A 26,887-nucleotide genomic window follows, 5' to 3' on the forward strand; every position below is an offset into this window, starting at 1 on the left:
CGCAGACCATTTCCTCACACGTCTCTCTCTCCACGTGAAGCCAGTGCCAAGCTAGAAAGCTGCACTTAGGGCACGCTCGGGCCATTTACTGTATCTTTGGAGTTCATTATTCCTAATCCTGGTGGCATTTTCCTTCTCGATAAACCGATAGGTCCTAGGATGCCGAGTATCCCTCCACCTTGTTCCACATTCTGGAAAGATGTAGTGAGTGGTGAATAAGCTGGGGGGTAATAATTTATCGGCACCCATCCCAACAGCCCTCTGTGACACTTTTAAGACTAACTGATTCAGGCTGTATGTGCTTATTAGGGAACAATCCCCATTGAATTCAGCAGGGTTTACTTTCGAGTAATATAGGGCTTCTTTGGCAAGAATCCACACGTGAAACTCTGGCAAGGTGTTTATTTTTATAATGTCTACAGCAACTCTGCAAGAGAGAAAACCAGAACTGACCACACCCCTGTGACCCATGAGCCACCCCCCAGGTCCACCAGACACCAGGTATCACTGCCAACATCATGAATTAAATTTCTTACCCACCCTTCAACATAAAGTCCCAAGGCAGGATCTTCCTGGCCTATCTAATTCAGTACAGTCATACCTTGGTTTTCTAACAGAATGTGTTCAGAAATGTTCGGAAACCGAGGCACGGCTTCCAATTGGCTGCAGGAGCGTCCTGCAGCCAGTCGGAAGCTGCGGAAGCCGCACTGGATGTGCGGCTTCCGAGGCAAAATTCGTAAACTGGAACACCTCCTTCCAGGTTCGGGGCGTTCCAATTCCATGTTGTTCATGAACTAAGCTGTTTGAAAACAAAGGTACCGGGTACAACTGTAATTGACTCTTAAAAGACTGGCTCTCAGGAGTTTCAGGCAGGATTCATCCCCAACTCTTACCTGGCAACGTCAGGGGTTGTACCTAGAATTTTCTACATGACCCTCCCCAAGTTAATTATTTACAAAATATGAACCCACATGTCAAATTTGATTTACACAAAATTTGCAGCCAGCTGTTAGTTTCTGGGGGCCCTAGGGCACCTCCATTTCCTCAAACTACACCTTAAAGCTACCCCTTTAAAGTGTGGCAACCTTCTATTGCTAAAGACAAGCTTGAGGATTCAGTAGATGCCTTCTTACTTCTACCAATAACCTTAGCTGGCTGTCTCCAGGAACTACAATTGTTTGCAAGGGATTCCCACATGGCAAGGTGAATGTTGCCAGCCTTCATGTCACATTTGCAGACATCTTTGTTGATTTGCCAATGGACCTGGTGCATGAAGCCAGCTCCCCATAGAGCACATCCTTCAGGGTCCTACCATCTTCTATTCTGTGGACATGACTGAGCCAGCCTAGACATCGCTGAGACAGAAGTGTGAACATGTGAACATACTAGGAATGCAGGCTCAGGAGAGCACATCTTTGTTTGAGACTCTGTCCTGCCACGATACCCAAAATCTTCCTGATGCAGTCCATGTGGAAGGCACTGTGGTGTTGCTTCTGGTGGGTGTAAGTTATCCATGACTCACCACCATAAAGCAGCATGCTAAACACTTGGCCTGAGGAAATAATTCAGGATTTTGTGATTTTAAAAGGCCAGAAAAATTAAGTTGTAAAGCAAACTGCTTTATTAATAAAATGTTTGTCACTGAATTTTTTTAAATAACCACACTGACAGGACAATGCTTTTATTAGGATAATTTTTTTAAAAAACAAAATAATCACTAAGCTTTGTATGATGTTATAGGGAGTGATAAATATGTGGGATGGGGTTCCATGTTTTAAGTTCATATTGAGCCCTTGCCCGCCCCCGACTGAATAAATAAAAGGTGCTTGGGCTCCCCCAGCAATGCAAACTCATGTCCTCCAGAACCAAGAGCTATGTCGTTTTACGCCATACTGTCCCACAGACTAATTTTTCTGAAGGATGAAGCAATTAATCATAAAAATGAAATAGCTTTTATACAGAAAATGTGCATAAAGCATCCTCTGTGAATATATACAAAGAATGAGATAACCCCAAACATGCCTGTGTCGACTAGTTTAATGAAAAATGTAAACAGGCATTCCCCCATGCCCTCCCTCTTTCCGAGAGGAGCAAAGGCACAAAAGCATGAACAAGTAATTCCTTCCAGCACTGCTCTAAGTGAATCAGGGTAATCAAGATCCTACATGAAGCATAATAGAGGCAGTAAAGACCGTACAACACTGCTGGCTGTCTCCATACTGAAGTCATGGCAGAGATCAGTAGTGAAGTCACTGAATACAGAAATAACTCGGTACTGTATTCATTTAAACTAGGGGAGGTACGATAAGGGACGTCTTTCCAGAAACACCAGACCCTTTTGTTTTAATTGATTTATAAAATGCTCCTGTGCTTTATCTTGCAAGTATACCACCTTCTCAAATTATTTAGACGGTTTACCATACACAAAAACATTTTGTTCAATCTATTTTTCCACTCCAGGTTTAGAAGTACTGAAAGCAGTTTTTGAGAGGCATTGCTTCTTTCGGTATCCAGCTGTCACTTCTAGTCAAACACGTTTGCAGTTTTTAAACTATAAAAACCTGCAAAATCTGTTTGGACTGGATGAACACACCGCAACTAGAGATTGATCTTTCAAAACTATTTTAAGCTATTGGCCATCTCCAGCCTCAGTAAGCACTGCACTCATTTGTGTCTTCACTAAGATGTCCCTGGTGCTCAGCATTCCTTTTTCTCTGAGGTATTTCATTAAGAGAGATCGACTCCGCCATGTTACCTTAACTCCATATTCGTGCTCAGGAGTGTCCTCGACCAGCACAGATGCAGCCTCAAAGTCATCAGAAATATCCTCACCAACATGATTACGAAATGAGCCAGGAGTAAAGCTATCCATCTGGGGCAGACAATAATTATGGGCCTCAATGGAGGGCTCTTCTGGAGTGCATATCTCTGGTGGGCTGAATGCAACTTGGTCAGCATAAGGAGATAAGGGACAGTGACAAGGATTTTCCATCCCAGCCCTAGAACTGCTTGTAGGGCTGATGGAAGCTGCAGTAGAAAGAGCCCTCGACTGGTTACAGCATGTCTCAAAGTTTCCTGCTTGGCCACCGAAGTCCAAAGGGTGTTCTGAAGTCCCCACAGCACAGGATTCTGTTTTTGCATTCTCAAACACTAGTGGAGAAAACTTGTAGGCTGCAGGCCTCCAACGCCTTCCTGCCACCACAGGGATAGCATGGCTAGTATCCTTTATTTTCACGTTGGGGGAACCGTGGCACCACCTCTGGAGACCCAGTGATCTGGCACTCTCAAACTGTGGAATTATCTGAGAAAAATAAGCAATAATAATAAGCTAACACAAGCACCCCTATTTCAAATACCTTAATGTACACTCTTAGTAATCCTTGAAATAGTTCTGCAACATAAGTCTGTATTATCCCCATATTACAGTTGAAGGCAGTGTAAGAAATTAGCAAATGGTGGATAAATGCTTCATTTATCCCTTTGCTATGCATATTCTAAATCAAGGGTTCCCAAGCTTTCTACCCCCAAGACCCATGTAAGAGGACTTAAAATTACTCAGTCACAAAATGGAAGTACAAGAGTGGAGCCATTGATAAATGGGCAGAGGTAGGGATTGGCTTAATCAGCTCCAATTACCGATACCATTTTCTCATTGATATCCAATCCCTCTTTGGAAATTGCTAGAAAGGGTTGTGCAAACATTATATTGTATTTATATTCATTTTCTAAATATCCAGATTTTTAAAAACAAAACCAAATCTCATGCATGTGATTTACCATAATCCTATGCATATTTTCTCAAAAGTAAGACTGGGTTCAAGAGGTTACACCCAAGTAAATGTGCACGCAATTGTTACCTTATTATTTATTATTTCCCTCTCATGAAGAGAAGTAAGGCACCAGACCGCCAGAATTCTGAGCAAAATAAGCACCATAATGGTTTCATAGCTGCAAGCCAAGCTCTGCCTGGTCTTCTGCTGGCAATTTCCAGACAGACAGTTATGTTAAGTCTGTTGCAACAAAATCAGTGTCCCACAGCACCATAAAATACTCAAAACACTTTTTATGGCATACACTTAGTGGTCAAGAACCTACTTCTCATACAAATGTAGAAACAGAGTCAAGTTTGAAATGTTTTATGAACAGAATTCCACTGAAATAACTGTCTCCAGGGCTGAAAGAGAATTTGGGGGGTATGAAACAGTTGTAAACTATTTTTTAGGCCAAATTAATCTAAGGCGATAGTTTGTACAGGTAAAGAGAGATAAGAATAATTGACAAGAACTGGGTTTTCTGAGGAAATATGGGCAGGCAAGCTTAAAAAAGAAAAATAATAACTTGTGGTCTTATTTTGCAGGGCAAGGGCAGGATAGTGAGCTTTTGAACACAGAGCACAAAATACAGTGAGGACACCAAGCAAGTGCTGTAATTGTGCACTAACAGTACATTCCCACAATATAAAGGAAAAGACAAGAAGACCATACCCAAGTATTCCCAATCTGATTTACTGGTTTGGTGGGTACACATCTTGGACTGCCCCCTGGATGAAGTGGCGTTCCATAGGGGTACACAAGCCCCTCTTTGGGGGCCTCAGTGAACAAGAGCTCTCCTTTCCATCCTTTGCTTACACGCCTCTTCTTTGGAGGCATCAACAGCTTCGAATAAAATGTTCAGCTTCATGGTGTCCCCCGATGTCAATGGGGGGAAAAAACCGAATGGCACTCCTTTGAAATACGACAATCCGCTTCTAGACCTGCAGAGAGAAATTCAGTGCGTTTCTGCCATCGATTGCTTGCTTGGCATCTCCTTGCGTTCTAGCTCAAACTAAACGATCTCCATAAAAATGAATTTATCTTTAACACGGTGGACCCCCCCCCTCCCTTGGGTGCCTTCTGACGCTCCCGATTCTTAACTATTTTTAAAGAAACCCTCTCCAGCCCGCCATCTGCCCCCCACCCCCCGGTCCCTGCTGACCCGCCACTTTCCTTGTTTCGGCTGAGCACGTGGCCCGCAGTTTCCTTGAAAGGGTCGTGCCGAGCCCCCCTCCCCTCCCATCTCCGAGGGTCGCTCCCCCCCCCCCCACGGGCTTGGGGGCAGCGCCGCCAGACGCACCGAGATCTCTTGAGGGATCCCGCCGAAGCCCCCGATCCGGAGCCCGGCCCTCTCTCCGCCCACAGCCCCTCGAGGCCCCGCCCCCGCTCTAGGCACCCAGGCGTTTTCTGCTCTTCTGCCCCGATGCCGATTGGTCCCGGCGTGTCACGTGACGCGGACCGAGCTCTCCGGGCGCCAAATTCAAACAACCGGGACGGACGAAGGAAAAGGCGGCGGCGGCGGCGGCGGCGGCGGCGAAGGAGCCGGCGGCGAAGGAGCCGGGCGAAGGGCGAAGAGGCCGCGGCCCGGCCTGAAGAGCCAGGCGGCGCTTGCCAAATACACACGCGCGAGCACGCGCGCCCCGGCAACCGCGAGGAGCCAGGCGCGGGGTCCCCCTTCCGACCCGGAGCCGAGCGGCGGAGCCTGAGGAGGAGAATTCCCGGCAGGGAGCGAGCGAGGCGGCGCTGCCGAAGGTGACGTAAGCTCGGCGTCTCAACGGCGCTTTCAGTTAAGGCGCTAGTCCTGCGCGAACTCGCCCCGCGGCGAGGAGGGGCCTTGGCCGGAAGGCCACGGGGCGAAGGAACCCTAGAAAGCCCCGTGAGGGGCACTGCTGCTGCTGCTACTATTAAATTCATACCCCACCTTTTCCCCTGCTAATGAGCTGCTAAAAACATAGAAAAACCAATCATTTATTTAAAAAAAAACCTTTAAAATTACTGTTCATTGTGATGCTGGGAAAAGCTTGAGTAGCTCCTAAACACTGATAGAATTAAAACTAGATACATGTATGAAATATGTTTAAAACATACCAGTAATTACAATAAAAACTGCACAGCACCAGCCCTTTCATATAAGTATATGGTTTTCCTACAACAGCAAAGAGAGGGGGGGGAGCTTAACAGTAATTTCTATGAAATCTCCAGCTTTTGCCTGACTCTGTCCCTTTCTTGCTTCACCCCCCCCCCCTTGGGCAAGGCAGCCTGCTGGCTGGGAATATGAGGGTGTTTTATGGGCAGCAGAGGTGAAATGCAATTATTGCTTACTATTGTTTTTCTTGGTGGCAAGGAAAAAATGGTATGTAAATAGGAGAATTCCTGGATGTCAAGATCCAGGTTTGGGGCAAGTACTCTTTGGTGCAAGAACCCCAGCACAGATTTTAAATCACAGAATGTGCAGCAAAGCACAGAAATATACTGTAAGCTGTTAGACCTTTAAAATATGCCCTTCTAACTTCCTTCCAAAGTTCCCCTTTTCCCCTAGCATAGAAATAAAGTAAGGTAATAATGGTTTATTTATAAACTCCAAAGACCAAGTTCATATGCTTTTCAATACAGCAGTCAGAAAATGTTGCATAGGCAGTAAAACCTGATTTAGTTGCAATAGTGGAAGTTCCTAAATTATTGGTATAGGAAAGCAATAATGGCTTGTAAGAGCCATGCAGTCTGAGCTGTAGCAACCAGCTCAAAACCTTTTCACACTTTGAACTTCTCTGGTAGACTGAAGGGGAACAAAGGCTTGATTACTTAGTCCCTCCCAAGGTGAGAAAAGCCTAGCGGGACAGCTTATTCTGTGGTTTTAACACTTTCATGCATTGATTAGATTTAAGCATGTTGGTTATATGAGGCTAGTTATCCCACAGCTTTCTTATAAAAGAACGCAAGCATTCTGCAAAGCAAGACTGAGGTGCTTCCTATGGACCAGTATTCATGATGGCAGGAAATGACAGCAATTTGTCCAAAAAAGAATGCTATGGCAGAGACTACATGGTACACATGCATCAGCACAACCAGACACCTTCATCTTCTCTAACTGCATCCAAAACATGTCTTTCCCATACTGGTCTCTAGAGATACACCACGTGCTGTAACTCTCCAATGGTTTGACTTCACCTCCAAAAGCGCAGTCTTCCATTGTCTCCTGAGACAAATGGATACCAAGTAACATTCTCTTAAACTGGGCAGAAAAAGAATCGGCATCACTTGTATAATAAGTAGAATAAATATTAAAAGTATTTTCCTTTTCCTTCTGGCTGATCAGCCATGCTTAATTTCTGGGAAGAAGTGCTAAGTCTTGAGCAGTTCTGGAGTTAAAAGGTAAAGGGACCCCTGACCATCAGGTCCAATCGTGTCTGACTCTGGGGTTGCGGCGCTCATCTCGCTCTATAGGCCGAGGGAGCCAGCGTTTGTCCGCAGACAGCTTCCGGGTCATGTGGCCAGCATGACAAAGCCGCTTCTGGTGAACCAGAGCAGCGCACAGAAACGCCATTTACCTTCCCGCCGGAGCGGTCCCTATTTATCTACTTGCACTTTGACATGCTTTCGAACTGCTAGGTGGGCAGGAGCTGGGACCAAGCAACGGGAGCTCACCCCGTGGCAGGGATTCGAACTGCCGACCTGATCGGCAAGCCCTAGGCTCTGTGGTTTAACCCACAGCGTAAATGCCCCACTTTGGGGTTGCAGTTCTACATACACTGACCTGGAAGTATGTTCTAATGAACTTCAGACAATGATGTATATGATCAGCTACATGAACAGGCAACTTTGAACAAACTGTCCGTGTGTAAACAAATGGATGGGCAAAGAAGGTCATTACTACCCAGTCCTTTTTGCTCAATCATCAACGCCAATTGCAACAAGGGTTTACAAAGTTACCAAGTCCTTCACATGGGGTGATTATAATAGCTAAAAAATTTAAGGGGGTGAATGTTAGCCATATTTTGAAGACTGTTCATTGTGATGCTGGGAAAAGCTTGTGTAGCTCCTATGTGCTTGACCCCGGAGGGAGAGTAATAATAACCTCCATGGAATGTTGGGCATTCCTACTGGTTGGCCTCTGTTAACGGCTACATGGAGACTGTGGTTGGGCAGGTCTGTCACACAGGACCTTGATGAGATGAGTTCATCCTATTTTTGTGCTCCATTTGGTGAGAGAATGTTGTTATTAATTACTCTTATCATTAGCAGCTTGCTGAGCTAGCTCCCTTGGGAAATACCTTCCAGTTTAGTTATTCCTGAACATTTGGGCCCCATTACCATGGGGATAAGACAAATGTGTACGTCCCTCTTGTTCTCCATTTAATCTGATCAGTTACTTTTATGTTCACCAGAATAGCCACTGGAGCAAAGATTTCTGATTTCAAGAAACGACAGTTGGATAGATTTTTGAAGAATGGCTTGTGCTTTCTTCAAATGTTTGTCATTCAGCTCAGGAACATGTTTCCCCTTTTCCTCTATTTGTTATTTCAATGTAGGACTTTCCTCGTCTGTTCTTCTGGGGCAGTGGTTTTCAAAACTGAACTTGGGAGGACCCATAATGGCAGTTTGCTCATCCCTTCCTGGGATGCTGCTCTTCCCTTGTTTTGTATGTATGGTTGCAGGAGTGTTTGGGATGCGTTCTGAAGTGAATTCTGGCAAAGCAGGATAAGCTTGGCCAAAGCCTTACATGAACCAAGAGCTGGCCATGTTCTGAGGTGCAAAGACTTCTTATGGAGGCAGCCAATACAGTTTTCTTTGGGTGATACTGGGATTATGAAGGATTTTATCTCATTTCCTTGCAGGATCAGCTTTTTCCAGGGAAAAAGTAGTGGCAAAGCCATTGCCAGCTGTTTCCACTACTTATGGGATGAAATGGGGACAACTTGAATTCTTTTTACATGGCATAGCAAGAGTTTTTATCTTACATGAGACAGGAAGAACAGAGAAGGACTTCTTGATTAGAGTATATTCTGGTGGTGTAATTTGTATGGTGTGACAAAGTATTTTCCTTTCATTCATAATATTCTGAATGCTCTTATGGGTGAATAATGCAAAGACATTCAAGACATTTGGAACAGTTCTTGTTTATTACATATTGCAAAGTGAAATTAAGAAATTTATTTTAAAATAAATAAATGCCGGGATTGTGAAGGATTTTATCTCATTTCCTTGCAGGATCAAGCTTTTTTCCAGGGAAAAAGTAGTTGCCAGGACATTGCCAGCTGTTTCCAGTACTTACGGGAGGAAATGGGGAAAACTCAAATAATACACTAGTAAAAATCAATGAAACTCTTAGTCCCGTCCATTTATGGCTTTAAAGGTAATAATAACCAGTGCCTTGCATTGTGCCCAGGTTTAACGGACACTTGCTAACCCATTCCCATCAGAAGGCGGACTCCTCCATGTGTACTAGTTGAAGCTTCTGAACTATCATTAAGGGTAGCCCTACGTTAAGAACATTTCAGTAATCTAGACTCAAAATTATGAAGGCAAGAATGACTTCAGCTTCTGAATCTGGAAAGAAGCTGGAGCCTTCTCCCCCAGTTTAGGTGAGAATCAGTGCTGTCTTACAAATGACCATATTCATAGTGCAAAAATCAAGGTTTGCAAGCTTCTGTGCTTGCCTCTGCTCGATGGTGGGTGGAGGCTCACCATCAATGAAAGCAGAGCCTACCACACTGGCAGGGTTTGAAATTAGCAGGGCGCCAGGCGCATTTCGCGCCAAAAAATTATCCATTTGTGAGCACCTCAAAAGGTCTGGCTGACACTCAAGGATTACTGAAATGTATGTGCTTTGAAGCCTCAAAGCGTATGTTAAGGGTAGGCAATATGTTAAGGAGTTTAACAATAAAGAGTAGAGTGTTTTGAAAACTGAAGTGTGGTACCAGTCAGTACCTTTAATGTAAACACCAAATTAAACAAGCATTAACAATTTCCGTTCACACTTGTTTAATTTGTGAGATATTAACAATGTGTCACTTTTGTGAATTGCATATTAGTTCACGCTTATCAAAATAATAAATAAAAAGTGTTGCTGACCCTCCCCAGAAATGGCAACTAGACTTTCTGTTTTGGTGCCCACAACCCAGGTCCCAGGAGCCATTTGCCTCCTAGCTTTTCTACCCCAATTTCTAACACTGCACACTGGGAGTTCATCATGAAAATATTTTAGTTAGTTAATAAGTTAGATATGAGATTGATATCCTACCCCTCAGTATTAGTGCTCGCAGACGTAGAGCAGCTTGAATAAATATTTTTTTAAAAAAACAATTCAGAAAGAATTTAAAATAGCAGAGCAGTAAAAACAGATTGGCAATAGGATTAAAATCTTAGTGCTCAAAGACAAAAGTGTAAGGCACTTGGGTGTAACTGAACTAGTGCTTCCAAGGCCCATCTCCTGCTTGCTTTTTCAGCGGTCTGGGACCTCAGGAGGGTAGGCAGACGGGGCCCTCTAGGCTGTCCAAGAATTGCACTTGATGTACTAGTCTGAAAGGGTGGGAAGCAATTCATGCCAGATCAAACAGCACCTTCAAGCTTTGAGTGCCACTCCATCCAGAACAGAATGCCACCCTGCCCAGTCCTTTGAATTATCCACTAACTGTACCTCCATCTTTTCTGAATTCAGCTGCTGTTTATTTGCTCACATCCCATCCAAAATTTTATAGCTAGCAGCATATTTTTTATGGTAGTGAGAAAGCCTGATAGGACATTCCCTCCAAGAATAAGGAAGTTAAAGTCTTATTCTCAGCTTTAATTTCTTTATTTCCTTAATTTTGCTAAACCTTGCACACAAACCACAAAAGTTACTGGCCCAAATAAAAAGTTAGTAGCTGCCTGACTGTTCATATCTGGGTTGGTCATTTCTAGCACATTAATCTTTCCAAAGGGAGAGGGGAATCCAGTTCTAAATTCCAGTTTAGAAAACCTTCCTTGCCTGGTCCAGCTAACTTACCACAGGCAACCCTATCAATGCATAACAACAGTGGCAAACCAAATGCGTTTGGGAAGCCACCAACAGGGCCTAGGAGGCGGTAGCCTTTGTGTTGCTCCCCATCAAATGATATTCAGAGACATACTGTTTCTGAAATTTTGAGGTTGCATATGTATTTTACATACTGGCATTTACTGTAGAGCACTATTTGAACCTGAGGTAGAGTAGCGGGGCGGGACCCACTGGTCCAAGGTGGGGCACAATATTAAGAAATGGATCCTCAAAAACATGTTTGGGTTAAAAGTGGACCCAAGGTTTGAAAAGGTGGCAGATTCCTACTATAGAACACAATTCATTCATTTAAAAAATACATTGCAGGAGACCTAGCAGCTGATTTCAAAACACTCCCTTGCAATTTGTCACATGTTCTCATAACTGGACAGAAATGTTGTTCTTTGTGTTTTTCAGGTTCCTTCATTCTGTCCTCAATGGAGACTGACTGCACAGGTCAAGGATGAAGAGCAGCCCTCACAGGCCCCTGATTCTCAAGAGACGGAAGCTGTCTTTCCCACATAGCGATGCGGCTAGCACCTTAGTAGGAGATGAGCCAAGTGGCCACAATGTTGGGTCTCCTAAGCAGGAAGAAGCAAAACCTAAGGAGCACGGCACAAGCAAAACGGAACCTGGAAATCGAGAAGTCCCTGTGGGGGGGATTAAGATAATAGACCACCCGACCTTGTCAGATGCGCAGGTGGTAGCTATTCCTGCTAACACAGATGTCCAAAGTATCATCAATGCTCTAACAGCCAAGGGGAAAGAATCTGGCAGTAATGGGCCTAGCAAATTTATTCTCATCAGTAGCAGCTCTCCTAGAACGGAGAGAAGAGAGCTCAAGAATCTTTTCAAATCCGATGAGGAGCACAGCACTGCCCACAACAAGGCAGAAGAGGATGAAAGGTACATTGGGAAAAGCTCTGCATTAATGGAAGAGCTGCTGTCTATGGATGGACGAGAACAGGAAGAAAACAGTATGTAGTTCTTTTCCTTATGAAACACGGGGCAGCCCTCCCTTTGCTTGACTGCTACTAGTTGTGGGGGGGTGGGACAGTGCCTTTTCTGGGTGGGGGGCGAGGAAGGGTGGCTTTTAGGCAGTGCATTTTGTGTCTACTCACCAGTATGGAGTACCATCACCTCTTTATGCTGGCACCCGCAACACTTTATATCAAGATGTGAGTACTGGCACCTCTTTTTTAAGCCCCAAAGCACTGCTTTTAGGAGAGAGGAGTTGGTGCAAAATACAGTACTGTATTCCGAAATGGCAAAGGGGGTGGTGGTGGAAAGTGTACCAGGTATTATCCGTTCCCTTGTTTACCTGTGTGCAGTGCTCTGTCTTGGCGCCTCCGGTTGGTGCTGTTGGGTGCTTGTGCCCTGGAGTCTTGAGGCAGGGAACCTGTTCTAAGCAGAGAGGTGTTAGCCTGTCTTCACAACAGATTGCTATTCTGTACAAAGAGCCAGTGTGGTGTAGTGGTTAAGAGCGGTGGACTCATAATCTGGTGAACCGGGTTCGCTTCCCTGCTCCTCCACATGCAGCTGCTGGGTGACCTTGGGCTAGTCACACTTCTCTGAAGTCTCTCAGCCTCACTCACCTCACAGAGTGTTTGTTGGGGGGTGGGGAGAGAAAGGAGAATGTTAGCCGCTTTGAGACTCCTTCAGGTAGTGATAAAGCGGGAAAACAAATCCAAACTCTTCTTTTCTTTTTGTGTGCAAAGTGCACTTTCCTCATAGTCCTCCATCTCTAAAGTTGCTGCTTGAGAGTGGCAAGTGTGCAGAGCATGAGGCCAGAGATATATAGCCCCATTTGATGTACCCTGTAATTGGCAATTAAAGCGGAAGTGTCTTTATGTGTGAGTAAAATGAAAATGATAGCAGGCTGTGACTGGATGGTGCTTTGCACCATGTATTATAATCTGTTGTGTCAGCATGGGTAGGAAAGGCAGAGGTACAGGGAAAGCTGTTTGTTACATTTCCCCTCCTGGGGAAATGGATTTCCTTGCACCGGGTTCAGAGCAAAGAAGTTCCTTTGACAGGGGCATGTCTATGGTGCGAGTATAGGAAATGGAGGAGGTCACAATTCTGCTACTGTACTTTGAATGTGATAGGCAGGAAAAAGTGTGGTGGAACTAGAACAAATTGTTCCAAACGAGGGACGAGGCAGCCTTAAGGATAACATAGCAAAAGCAGGGGAGCTTATTGTTTAAATCTGCGGGTGTCAGTTTCCAATCTTTAAATTATATATTGTCTTTTACTAAAGATTCATAAAAGACTGGTAAAATCATAGCGCCACAGAATTATAGTTGGAGGGTACCCCAAGGGTCATCTAGTCCAATGGGAATAGAATCTACTACAGTCAAACCTTGGTTCTCAAACAGCTCCATTTTTGAAAGTTTCGGCTCCCAAACGCTGAAAACCTGGAAGTAAATGCTCCGGTTTTCAAACATTTTTCGGAACCCGAACGTCCAATGCAGCTTCCATTTGAGTGCAAGAAGCTCTTGCAACCAGTCGGAAGCTGCGCCTCGGTTGTTGAATGTTTCAGAAGTTGAATGGTCTTCCAGAACGGATTACGATCGACAACTGAGATTGACTGTTCTCCTTCAACAATAATATCTACATTCTTACATTTCTGTCTGTCAGACTGTACTTCAAGGCACAGAAGCAGGGCCAATAACATGTTGGCAACCATAACTGTGCATAGGACTGAACTTTGTCTGCTTAAGGAACAAGCTTGAAGCCTTATTTTGGGAATCTAGGACTACAGAATGAGAACTTACGAGTTTGTATTTATCTAGGCAGCGCGGAGACAACAAGCAGTGTCTTGGACAACAGTCTGACTAACATTCAGTGGCTGGGCAATATGAGCTCTAGTGGACTGAGCCCTTGCAGTGTGAAAAAAGAAACGGAGAAGGAGAACCAGACCCCCAAGCAGAAAGCTATTAAGGTAAGGAAGGTGTGCAGCCAAATAAAAGCCCAAGGAAAGAGAAGCCGAGCCAGGGCCAGACTGCAATTCAGAGACTCCTCTTGTACCTGTGCTCTCATGAGACCAGGCTGCAGAGACCCCTCTCACCTGTTGATTTCCCAGTGTTGGTCTGCCCCCTTCTACCCACTGTAGTGAGCAGGACTTGAGGGGAGAAGGTAGACAGAAGGACCAGCAGCGCTTCTAGTGTGGGATAGGCTGCTTTTTAATCTCTGGATTGGTAACTGCAATCCTGTATGGGCAAGGAAGCTCACTGCAAACTGGCTTAACACTGCAGATATTTATATTTATGGTGCCAAATGTTCCATGAAATGTCCTTGCTTAGATGGGAACCTTCATTCGTTAAGTGCACCTTTCCTTTCACCTGATAGCAATGGCATGCTACTTGTTCCCAGCGTATGGGTTGCTTTAATTCATATTTGCATAATGCTATAAATAATAATTGATTGCAGTGATTATATTGTAATCCCACCTTTACGTTCACCAGGGAGAGAATAGTTGGGGCAGAGTCATGTGGTGAGCAGCTTTGTTGCTTGGGAGCAATTTAAACCTGACTCATGTCCCACATTCTGTTCACTGCAGCACACTGACTATGTAGTTTCACAAACACAGTAAGGAAACCTGGGTTTTCCTAATGTATGTCTCAATGTTACGTTTCTGCTAAATTAACCGTGCACAGCATAAGAAGGTAAGACCGTTGCCATGCTGCAGTTTGGCTGGCGGCCACAGGTAAACCTGCGAATTACAGTATTGCAACAGACTTCTGTGAAATGCTTTGCTAATAATGGACCTTGGGAAGAGAAGTGGACTAGGGAGATGCATGCAGGTGGGCAGCCCAGACAATTTGCAGAAGAACGATTAGGGCAGGCTGGGGCAGCTTCCCCAAAACCGTCCTGTTCTGCCACCTCCCTGCTCCTGAGGCGGAAGTGTTGTCTGGGTGAGATGCGCAGGAAGAGCATGGGTTCGCAGGATTTCACCCCTGCTTGTCCTCTGATGAATGGAGGTTTAATCTTGCTCAGTTTGCTAGGATTCCATCCAAGCCCGCTCCTGATTCAAGAAGGGTTTGCATCCCCTGGCCGCTCCCGTTGTCAAATTTGGCCAAGAGGGCCAAGTAAAGATCTCACTCATGGAGCCAAAAAGGTTTCCCCTCTCTGAGGAGTAGGTGGGGGCTTCACAAGTGGGGATTGGCAAGCAGGGATGATGCAGCCCGTGGACTTTAAATATCTGCCCAATACAATGGCTAACCTATTCAGAGGTTCACAGTTTGGTACATCAAAATCCAGAAGCTCTTCATATAACTAACATTCTACAGGCCCTGCACCCTTCATATTGTCTCCTTGTCAGGCCGAGGAAGGTTCTGCAGCTTCTTCCTCTACTACCTCATGGCAGGAGTCCTTCTCTGAACGTCCCCCCTACTCCTATATGGCCATGATCCAGTTTGCCATCAACAGTACTGAGAAGAAGCGCATGATGCTGAAAGATATCTACACCTGGATTGAGGATCATTTCCCTTATTTCAAGCATGTAGCCAAGCCAGGCTGGAAGGTAACAAACACTACGACCTGTAAAGCTTGCATGAGGAAAAGTGCATTATGCAAACAACTATCAGTTTCCTCCCTTCAGCTGCAAATGTTACCAGGGCTACGTGTATTCTGCAGGGGAAAAAATTAAAATGCTGTGCCAAGAATAGCAGAATCCTGCAACCTACATTAACTATAGAAATTAAGCACATTAACATAATTCATCTGCTTTTCATAATTCTGTTTTTCTTGTTTTGAATAGGATTCCCCCTGTTTCTTATGTTCAGTCTGTAGCAGGCTTGGGGGCGCCCCAAGGTTGGAGAAGTACAGTCATACCTCTAGTCGTGTTAGGTTCATGTTGCGGATTTGCGGGTTGCGAATGTGGCAAAGCCCAAAGTGTATACTTCCGGGTTTTGCCGTACTTGCAGAAGAGTTTTGCGTGCTTTGTGCATGCGCAAGAGCACTCTGTTGCGTCATGCGCAGAAGCGGTGCTCTACTTATGGACTTTATGGGGTGCAAATGGCAGCCCAGAACGGATCGCGTCCGTAAGTAGAGGTACCACTGTACAAAAAACATTGGGGGGGGGGACTACAGGTGGCGGGGTGTGTGTGTTTCTCAGTAGCCATGTAATGCTGACTGTGAGGTCAAGGAGAAGAAAAAGGAAGGTAGAACAGGAGGGGGAAGGGGAGCCTTGCCAACTAATGGGAACACTGAGAAGGAGCAGCCTGCACTGCAGTGTTTTGTTATAGGTCCATATTGTGAATAATTCCTCAAGTTTACTATCATGAGGAGGGGGAAGGAGCTATGCACTCCTTCCTATTCCACACCTGTGCTTCTGAGATTTCTGCAGGTATTATCCTTCAAAGTGGGTGAACATCTTTTCAGCCATAAATACTACAAAACCTGTGGTTGTGTATATTTTCTTGTTTTGTTTTTAAGAAAATTGAGGTTCTCAGGAAGTTTTGTTGTGCAATTTATTTCACTTTCTGTGCTTTCTTGATACCCGTGCAGAATTTCAGCACACACACACACAAATTCGTATGCATATAGCTAGTGAAACGAGGATGAAAAGCAGTTTGAAATGAACAGGCGTTGATGTGAACCCTTTGTGGAGTTGCATTATTGCAGAAATTAACAATCTTGATGAGGCTGGTGTTTTTAGTATGCGTGTGAGGTTATATTCACTCATTTATGGTCTCTTGCCATACTGTATATTTACAATGCCTTGCCCACAAATTCCTGGGGGAGACAATGTATATACCTGCCATCTGTGTTAAGCTGTCCTAAATTATTGTGAAAGCAGCTCCATGCAATTTACATGTAAGAAAGGCACACATCAGTGTGCATCACTTGACCATTTAGCATTTGAGGGTGCGGTGCTTTGTGTGAAGTGACTTCCCTGAAGCAAATTATATGTGCTGCTTGACTTCTGATGGATTGTTCACATTTATATGGAAAACATCCATTTGTACCTGCAGCCATGAAGCGGTGACTATGTAAGTGTTAACTGGCCTTGGGGCCAGGGAAGTGAATTCAGAATCTGAAATGAACCACAAAACAGTTTACTTAAATGGGCAAGCAAAATCTCCTGCTTCAGACATGCTTGCTCATCAGTGCCTGACTGCAAAACGAAGCATCTATTTGCATATACGAAGAAGCCACCACATCATAATCACCAAAAAACAGAACCCCCATTATCACCAGATGTTACCGCAAATGAAATAGTTCTCAACTTTACTCTAGACTTCTTGTCTGAATAAAGTGAGGGAGAAGCACTGAACGGAAAACGAGGGCTCTTTTAAACTTCGCCCTGCTGCTCATCTGCCTTACACAAGACAGATAAAAGATGCAGAGCCCTCAGATATTTCACAGTACCTTCACATAATGTAGTTCGCTCCAGATTCAATACAGTAATTTAGATATTTTATTAACAAGCAAAGTTCCATATAAACACAACACCCACCAACTGAATTTAATCTTCTCTCACTGAACAAGCCAACTCAGAGGCTTGCTCTTAAGAAGCCGTTCGTCTTAAAGGTAGAGTAACAGATATCAACATTGGGGAGCGTGGGCAAATGGGGCTACACCATAGGGAGAGGATAAGGCATGGAAATGGGGGGGGGGGTTGATCCGTGCAAGGGAGAGTTGAGAAAAGGAAGGAGGGCGAACGGAAAAGGGGAGTGAAGCTGAAAATATGGGAGCAAAGAGGGAGTAGGAGGAATGGGAATGGGAGTGAAGATGGAAGCAGGGGCATGAAATGGTCTGAAGAATAATGGGGGGGGGTCACTTCAAAATTGAGCAGAAGGCAAAAAGGGTGATTAGTAGTTACAATGTGTGGGAGGAGCAAGTATGCAGCAGGTTACCATGGGGCTGGTTTGTGTGCAAAGGAACTTGCACAGGAGGAGTCGGAGTCATGGACATGGGGGTAAAGGTGAAAATGGGTGCAAAGTAGGGCTACAGAAGAGAAGTGGCTTGCAAAATGGGGTTGGAAATGTGAAAAGTGATCTTAGCAGTTGCATGGGGCAGGAAGAGGAAGCTCTAGGGGGTTAAAGTGGGGAATATGGCAGGGGCACAGCCCCTGTAGATACAGAGCGATTCAAAGCCAAGGTCTTTGTGAATTATCAAGATTTCATCTGAAGAATCCACTGATAACAAAAAAACAACAAGCATTTCTCCTTTCCCATCCAGAACTCTATAAGGCACAATCTTTCTCTTCATGACATGTTTGTTCGAGAGACATCTGCCAATGGCAAAATCTCATTCTGGACCATTCACCCCGAAGCCAACCGCTATTTGACGTTGGACCAAGTGTTCAAAGTGAGTACCAATTCCTGATTTCTCAAGCACCTGGCTATTTCCATTCTGAGGAGGCAGGGGAAGACATGCTGGAGAGCAATGGATCACCTAGGTTTGGTATTAGAAGGGAAATGGATCACCGGAATTCACAGAAAGGAGATTCTTAAGTACTCGTGTGGCTATAAGCCTTTTAAAAGGGTTAAGGAATGCTATCTCATCGTCTAGATAAGTGTGGGGAACATGTGGCCCTCCAAATGTTGCTGGACTTCAACTCCTATGGCCAACGGTTAGGGATTATGGGAATTGTAGGAATATCCGGAGGGCCACAGGATGTGGAACTAACACACTTTGATTTCAGTAAGCCTTCTGACAAAGTCCTCCATGAAATTCTTGCAGAGAAGCTGGTAAAATTTGGGCTGCAGAAGATTACTGTTAGGTGGATTTGTAGCTGGTTGAATGACCGAACCCCAAGAGTGCTCACTAATGTTTCCTCATCATCCTGGGAAAAAGTGACAAATGGTGTGCCACAGGGTTCTGTCCTGGGCCCGTTGTTGTTCTCAGTCTTTATACAGTGGTACTTCCGGTTACAAACTTAATTGGTTCCGGAGGTACGTTCATAACCGGAAACCGCTCGTAACATGAGGCGCGCTTTTGCTAGGGGCGCCTCCCGCTACTGCCACGGCGCCAGGGCACAACCTCCACTCACATCCCAGGGCAAAGTTCGCAACAAGGGGCATCTACTTCCGGGCTAGCCAAAGCATTCATAAGGGGGACGGTACGTAACACGAGGCACCACTGTATACAACTTGGATGAAGGAATTGAAGGGGTGTTTATCAAATTAGCAGATGACACCAAACTGGGAGAGTAGCTAATGCTGCGGAAGACAGAATCAGGATTCAATGTGACTTTTAACAGATTGGGGAGCTGAGCCAAAAGTAACATCATGAATTTCAATAGGACAAATGAAAGGTTCTACACGTAGGCAGGAAGAACCAGATGCACAAATATTAGATTGGGGACAACTGGTTTGCCAGTGGTACATGTGAAAAGGACCCACAAGCTTAACATGACTCAGCAGCATGACTCAGCAGCAGCAGAGCTAATGCTATTGTAGGCTGCATCAACAGATGTCTAGTGTCCAGATCAAGGGAAGTAAGAGTCCCACTATTCTGCCTTGATTAGACCCCACCTGGAATACTGTGACCAGTTCTGGGCATCACAGTTTAAGAAGGATGATGACAAACTAGAATGTGTGCAAGAGAACTATCTGACAGAGCTGTTTGACAGTGGAACAGACTACCTTGGAAGGTAGTGGACTCCTTTACTGAAGGTTTTTAAACCGCTTGGATGACCATCTGTCTGGAATTCTTTAGCTGTGATTCCTGCATTGCAGGATAGGACCAGGTGATCCTTTGGGTCCCTTCCAACTCTACCATGATTCTATGGTCCCCACCTCGAGTCTAGACACATGAATTCCTGGTTGCCATTGAGAAGTCATTTTTAAACATTTGGATGAAAATTGCTCCTAGGAATTAATGGAGAAATCCGATATATTAACATAGTAGTCATTTGTCTACTCAAGCAAAAGGCGTTCATCTGAAAAGTTTGTTTTTCACAAATGTTCAAAAAATGTCAAAACCAGATCGTTATTCCCCCATTGCAGTTTGTAAAGGGCTTTGGCTGACAGAGAGTGTCTTACGGCAACCATGCGATGTAGTCCACCGTTAATGCTTCAGACTGGAGGTTAGGCAGAGGTTTGGATTCCCCACCAAATTTCCTCCATACAAAATATGTCTCAGGTTTCTTCTAAGCCAAATCCACAGCTTATTTGCATATAGAAGCCTTGCACTCCAGTGCCGTGTAGATGCAAATGGGTTGTGTGTATAAAGGCTGGCAATTTTTTAAAAATAACACACACACACCCCAAGACCCTAAGTAAAGAAGAGAAGGGGCTGATTTTTTGCCATTTTTGCATTTCTCCATGGATTGCTATGGACAACCCGCACTTCTTCCCTTGCTAAGAGAAAGTTGTGTTTGGGGGTTGCAGGAACCTGGAAACCCGCTCTGCGGTTTGGCCTGGTTATTTTAAAAGTTTTTTGTTGAAAAAAGCCTGCTCCTTGTTCTCCCCCAATCTAGCCTCGGAGAGGGCTAACCTTCTGATCATTGGAAGCTCTGGAAGCGTTTGGTCTTGTACAAAATCTTCAGCATGCTTTCTCACTGAGGACTCACAGATTGTTCTGTACTGTCTGCTGTGTCCAAATGTTCCTTTGTTCACCGGTTTAGCTGACAATTTCCTTTTCATTCCTTTTGTATACTTGGCCACCACCAGCCACTGGATGTGCGGTCACCAGCATCACCCGGGCTCTTGGAATCAGTAAGACCTTCCCTCCTGGTTGGGCTTGGCTTTCTTTCTTCCCTCTTTTGGTGCCTGCAGATGTGTAGAGGTTGCTTTACTAGTCAGAGCTGAGATCCTCCTGCAGCTTCCCCTTCTGTGCCTCCTTCAAGTGTGTGGAAAATGCAGGGACAGCCTTGGCTACCTACCTACAGTCATGCTATTTGGACCGATGAGTGGATACTTAAGTTTATTCACCACCTATTAATTGGGGGGCACAAGCAAATATTTGGTCAAATGGTGGGTTTTCAGTACATTAAAAAAAACAACTGCAAGTGCATTTTTAGCTTATTTCTGTTTTAATGCTTGGTTTAAATGAGCAAATGAAACCTCTTAATATATCTTTCCAGAACACGGTGAGAGAGAGCACAATGGGGTGGATGAGTGGAGGGCAGCAAACAATGCTGATAGGACTGAAACTAAAAACTCTTTTCCACGTGTTGATAATCTTGTAAATAGCTAGTTTGGCTGACTCCGTGCATCAAGTGGTGCTCTCTCTGCCTGCTGCTGCTCTTTTCTTTTGCCATTGTGCTCAAGCATGTTGAACTTGGGTAGAACGAAACACACTGCACAATTAATCTTTTTATCTTTATTTCTTCAGGCAGTGAGAATTATCAAACTCAGCTCCTTTCTCCCTCCACCCCCCTTTCTGCCTGAAGAACAGCTGTGGAAGGAGTTCTGTTGTGCCACCTCTGTCAGGCTCTGTGGGGTTTGTGGGGTGGCAGTCAGCAAAGACAATGGTGTCTGCTTGCAGCAGGAGGTGTCACATATCGCCCCATAGCTCTGTAGGACTGTGCCAGTTAGATTCCTTACATTAGTTCAGCACTGCCCTCCGGATCCATACAAAGCAGTCGGGCAATTGCAGCTTCTCTAACTTTTGTTTTCTTGTCTCTCTTAATCTAAAACTAATGTAGCAGCAAAAACGGCACATTCCAGATCTACAGAAGAATACGAGAGGCACTAGCGGTCGTAAAAATGAGCCACAGGCTGCACGTGAGTGTATACTCTACATCTCTACCAATCCCAGAGAAAGTGGCATAATTCTTCTCCCTAAAAAAACCCCAACAGTGGATTTAATGGGAACTGTGACAAGGGCGTTTTCTACACATGTTGGAGTTATTCACCTGGTGTGCATGTGAGGGCTGGAGGGCTGTAACGGAAAAGGCAAAGCAAGGCAGGAAGCAGAGACCAGCAAAGCAAAGTTCAGGGGGTGAATGTCAGTCTTCCGTAAGGGACAGGCAGAATTCTTAGCCTGGGGGGTGAACCCCTGTGTGAAACTGCAGCCCCACAGAAGAGCCTCCAGGCACTCAGAAATACCTGACAGTAGCTGCTACATGAGAGCACATACGCTTACTTGCAGACACTCCCAGGTTCAATCCTTACTTCTCCACTTGAAGAAGTACAGGGAAAGGCCTCTGCTGCCCGCCAGAGTAACACTGATCTGGCAGGATCCTGGGTTTAAATCTACAGAAGGCAGCTTCGTTATTCAAGATCTTTTCAAGCGCCTGTCTGGGTATAATACAAACTCCACTAACTGGCTAAGGACTTTCCGTGTATGTGGAGACACTGAAAAATTCCCAGGTTTGAAACGAAAGGTCTATGTACAACCATGAAGCATGGTGCTAGTGATCTGCTTCCCAAGCCACAACAAGCTGTCAGTAGAGTACTCACAATAGTCAGTCTACTGCTTCCATTCCCAGAAAAGCAGCAAGAAAATACTCTTGTGTGCAGTTTTGAATCAAAGGAGGACACTGATGCAACTGGGATGAAAGCAGAGATTTCCCAGTACGAAACTGGGAAGGCTCTGGTGGCTGATCAATTAGAAGTGAGGAAGTACCTTTTACAGATAGTACTGGGCTAAGGCCTCTTTTTTTCCTTCCTAGGCCGAAAAATGAAGCCCTTGCTGCCACGGGTCAACTCCTACCTAGTTCCAATTCACTTTCCTTTGAGTCAGTCCGTCATCCTTCAACCTTCTTCAAAGATGCCTCTTCCTACAGCCCAGGGTGCCTCAGAGACCATGCAGAGCAGCAAACCGGTGTGCATTGCTCCAAAGGTCAGACTGTGTATATCAGTACTCAACTCCATGCTTGTGCCTGAGAATGAGAATAAATTTGCAGCCTGGCTCTCGGGGCAGGCATTTCGCACTTCCAGAGTGGTTCCCCTCATTCCACATTTGTACTGAGGCCTTGATTTGATAGTGCTGTTTTGTAAAGGATAGTGCACTCATTGGGTATAATCACCACAATCACACGAGACATTATCATTATTATTATCATTATCATCATCAGATGTATGCGTCACTTATTGTATACCATGAATCACATCTTTAATCAACTTACAAAAGATTAAGAACCGAAAAGGCATAGTATAAAATCAAAGCAATACATTAAAACCACTTCAGTGACCCATAAAGAAGCCCTCCAAAATTATGAAATTATTTAAATGGTATTAAAAGCTTGCAAAGCAGCTTACAAAACAAATTAATTACACCAGTAGAAGAAGAGGAGCAAAAAACAGTTGTATTTTGTATTCCAATTTTGTATTTTTCTGTTGTGAACCACCCTGGGATCTTTGGATGAAGGGTGATATACAAATTTAATTAGTAAAGAATAAAAATCATAAATGACAACCCTATGCTTTATCTACTCAGAAGACAGTCCCATTGGGTTCATGGGGCTTACTCCCAGGTAGGATTGAAAACCTAAAGCCAGCATATAGGGATCCCAAATACGATTAAAAGCTTGAAAGAAAAGGATGAATTTTGGGGCCTGAAGGATTAAAATGGAACCTGTCTGAGGAGGGAGTTCCACAATGTGGGAGAAGGACCTTTAGATTAGAGTTACAGGTGGGTAGCCGTGTTGGTCTGCCATAGTCAAAACAAAATCAAAAATTCTTTCCAGTAGCACCTGAAGAAGTGTGCATGCACACGAAAGCTCATACCAGGAACAAACTCAGTTGGTCTCTAAGGTGCTACTGGAAAGAATTTTTGATTTTGTTTTGACTTTAGATTAGAGGCAGCTAACATTTGGCCCTCCAGATGTTGAGTTACCTTCTGCAGTGTGGCCTGGGATAATCGGAGGGCAATTCTTTGTCCTTAATCCTGTGATCCGCCCCGCTCCAATGGCTCCTGCTCAGTGCTATGTTGGGTGAGCCTTGCACATCCCCTGCCGCTGCCTGTGCTTCAGTGACAAGCGCTTCTACAGCTCTCAGAAGCTTTTGGCTCTTCTTGGCAATTTTTAAAGGAGAGGTTATATCTGTCAGTGTTTGGAGTCACCCAACACTACCTAAGGGAAGATCAAGTGAGCCAGGCAAAAGGAGATTTATTTATTTTTAATTTAAAGAAAAAATACTAAGCCCAGTGCTTTGAACTGGTCCTACAGGATTCAGAAAGCTTGAAATAAGGAGCTGACTAGCATCCAGTTACCAGCTGCCCACAAGGGCTGATTGGACTTGGGGGGTAAAAGGCAGCATTTCTTTCACAGCAGATCCTGATGAACATGTGCTGCTTGTGTAGCCCAAGAACAGGGAAGCTTTGACCCTCCAGATGTTGTTGGACCTTTTGGCTATACCTGCCTCTGGCATGTCGTCCCCCAAGTACTGGAGTGTTTCGGGGGATGAGAGTGACACTGCTCCCCAATACTGAGAGAGAGTAATCTCTTGTTTTGCCCTCATCTTCATATGTCAATTGCCAGGAAGAGATTTCTCCTCACTAACAGTGAACAATTTGTGGAAAGCTCATTACAAGTGGTTAAATGATATTAAGCAGAGCACCCATCAACACACACGCATACAGTGGTGCCCCGCTAGACGAAAATAATTCGTCCCGCGAAAATTTTCGTCTAGCGGGGTTTTCGTCTTGCGGAGCGGCAATGGGAGCCGCGCTCTGCAAAAACGAAAAAAAAAAAAGACGAAATTTTTTCGTCTTGCGAGGCAGCCCCATAGACTTTTTCGTCTAGCGGGGCAGCCTCCCGCTAGACGAATGCTTTCGTCTAGCGAGTTTTTCGTCTAGCGAAGCATTCGTCTAGCGGGGTACCACTGTACACACACATCTGTATCTTAATGTAATGTCCTTAACTTTTCTGTTACTTCCTTGATCTGTGAGGTTTTTTTTTAAACAATATCTTGCTGTCAAATATACTTTACTGTCTCTCATTCTGTCTTCCTATTGTAGGTGTTGCTGTCCAGTGAAGAGCCAACCCTGCTCCCAGCTACCACCCCCATAAAAGAGGAGACTTCTGATGGAGAGTTATCTCCATTTACATCCCAGCAGTCCATCAAGCAGGACGCCTGTTGGATCAGCAAAGAATCACTCACCGCAGCCCTGCATATAAAAGAGGAGAGTGACAACTTTCATTCCAATACATGGGCCCCCCAGTTCCTCCCCACAGTGTCTACGAAGGCAGAGCCAGTGCAACTGGGTGAAGAACCAGACATAGTCCTTCCAGCAACACCTGCAAAGCAGAAGAGACCATTTACAGCTCTCAAGTCACCATCCCGGAGCAAGCTGAACACACTGGTTATAAAGGGGCAAGACAGGCAAGAAATGGGCAGATCCAGAAGGAAACAGCACTTAGCCCTGCCTTCCTCTGAAGAACCAGTCCTCCTCCTGCAACCCACCAGTAGGTCAGAGTCATGCACGGTGGGAAGTGACCCTCCCTTCGCAACGGATAGTCATCCTCTGGAAAATACATCTCAGTTTAGTTGCTCTCAGGGAGAAGTCAATCCTTTTAAATCTGCAATAAAAGAGATGTTCTGCAAGCTTCCAGTTTCTTCCGTGCCTAGTAAAGCCCCCATAACCAGCCCAGCACCATTCCTGGCGACTACTGACCCCTGGAGATTGGCACCTTTTGTCAAGGAAACTAGTGATCTGCTTTGCAGTCCTGTGAGAACCCCTCCAACCTCGTTAATATCCCTTCAGGGGAACTTGGACATCCTGGGACTTGGCAGCACTCCCTTAAGGCCATCGTTATGCGATTCCCCACAGCTGCCACTCCTAAATGCAGAAACCAATGACATGGTCTCTGGGCCTTTGACGAGCTCTCCTGCACCCAGCAAACAGTCGTCCCCAGAGCTTCAAGCCTCTGCTCTTCCTGAAAACCATTCATTCTTGGAAGGCCTAGTCCTGGACACCATGAATGACAGTTTGAGCAAAATCCTCCTAGATGTCAGTTTTCCTGGCCTTGAGGATGACAACTTGGGTACTGATCTCAGTTGGTCACAGTTAATTCCTGAACTGAAATGACCACATTTGGTTTATAGATTCTGTTTTAGTGCAAACAACCAAGGGATGCAGTTGGTGGGTTGCTGTTTTTTAACTGACTCCCAAGCTATTATCACATTAGGATGATCCTATCATATAGCTGGTCATAGAATGATCCAGAAGCTGCTTGGAGTCCTAATGAATATTGCTATTGATTGGACAGGGCCGATCCACTGGACAGTCAATGACATCTAGGTCAGTTCCTTGCAAAACATAGTGAAAATCCCTTTTAATAGCCCTCCCATTTGCTAGAGCATCTAGTGTACATATGTTGGTCTTTGTATATATTTGTATATTTTAATGCCTTTTAAAGTATAAAGATGGTGACTAAATGCAAAAGAAGATGAGATTCTTGTATGTTTAATATGTTTAATAACTGCAGAGGGAAAGAAAAGAGATGCACCTGCCAAAGGTTTTCTCTGTTTCACTACGCATTAAATGCAAGTGCTCTGAAATCCTATGTGGCCTTTGGTCACTTATTTCCATAAGTGGAAATAACTATTCTTTGTTTTGTGCCTTTAATAGGAACCTAGCATGAAGGAATTTAGCAGCCAAAGCATTTCCCATTTCTATGTCCATATGAAGAGAAAGCTTTAGCTGCGCAAGTTTTTATTCCAGGCTCCTGTTAAAGGAACAGGAGTAGGGCCAGAGAAAAAAAAATACATTGGCAACCCTATTCAGAATTCATATGCCAGCAGATTGAAATGTCTCCAATCAATCAGAAAAGGGAGGTTTTGATTGCCATAGAGACAACTTACAAATATGCTCGGGTAGGATTTAGAGCTGCTGCGTTTTAAATCTCACTGTCACTGCTGATGTCACTTTTCCTGAAACACCTGGTGCTTAAATGCCCAGCAGAGCAATGGCGCGGCTTAGATGCTCTAAAATCCTCCCAGTAGGGCAAAAGTAACTTCCAACCCAGCACAGCCACACTGGCAGGTACCACTTCCAAGTAGTGATTCGTGCAAGCAGGGTTGGCAAAAACATGGCCACTACCAGGTAGGAATGCCTGCCACTGTGGTCAGAAGCTGCTTCCCTTATGGGGACATGCCATTCAAAGTTTTAGAATGGTTGGCTAAAGTGGGGATCTCTGACTGTTGTTGGACCCAGC

At 44.8% G+C, this 26,887-nt stretch overlaps 2 protein-coding genes across 6 annotated transcripts; one reads left to right on the top strand and one right to left on the bottom strand.

The window, feature by feature from the left end:
• Window positions 1-1,598: 1,598 nt before the first annotated feature.
• On the bottom strand, window positions 1,599-4,749 carry RHNO1 (RAD9-HUS1-RAD1 interacting nuclear orphan 1). Its single transcript, XM_033160855.1, has 2 exons — window positions 4,485-4,749; window positions 1,599-3,301 (listed from the first exon to the last, which is right to left on the bottom strand). The coding sequence occupies exons 1-2, from the start codon at window positions 4,647-4,649 to the stop codon at window positions 2,630-2,632; spliced, it is 837 nt and encodes a 278-aa protein (XP_033016746.1). The 5' UTR covers window positions 4,650-4,749; the 3' UTR covers window positions 1,599-2,629.
• Window positions 4,750-5,486: 737 nt separating this feature from the next.
• Window positions 5,487-26,118, top strand: FOXM1 (forkhead box M1). 5 transcript variants are annotated; one of them, XM_033159783.1, is made up of 10 exons: window positions 5,504-5,564; window positions 9,021-9,165; window positions 11,245-11,804; window positions 13,623-13,771; window positions 15,152-15,352; window positions 18,016-18,144; window positions 20,454-20,498; window positions 21,431-21,509; window positions 22,400-22,569; window positions 24,688-26,118. In XM_033159783.1, exons 3-10 carry the CDS (start codon window positions 11,291-11,293, stop codon window positions 25,756-25,758), a joined length of 2,358 nt encoding a protein of 785 aa, XP_033015674.1. In that variant the 5' UTR covers window positions 5,504-5,564; window positions 9,021-9,165; window positions 11,245-11,290; the 3' UTR covers window positions 25,759-26,118. The 5 variants fall into 5 exon arrangements, with proteins under 5 accessions (XP_033015676.1, XP_033015674.1, XP_033015679.1 ...); XM_033159788.1 differs by having other exon boundaries at window positions 15,197-15,352; XM_033159784.1 differs by lacking the exon at window positions 5,504-5,564 and adding an exon at window positions 7,915-8,014.
• The last annotated feature ends 769 nt before the right edge of the window (window positions 26,119-26,887 follow it).

Source organism: Lacerta agilis, chromosome 9 (assembly GCF_009819535.1).
Source record: "Lacerta agilis isolate rLacAgi1 chromosome 9, rLacAgi1.pri, whole genome shotgun sequence".
Lineage (NCBI taxonomy): Eukaryota > Metazoa > Chordata > Lepidosauria > Squamata > Lacertidae > Lacerta > Lacerta agilis.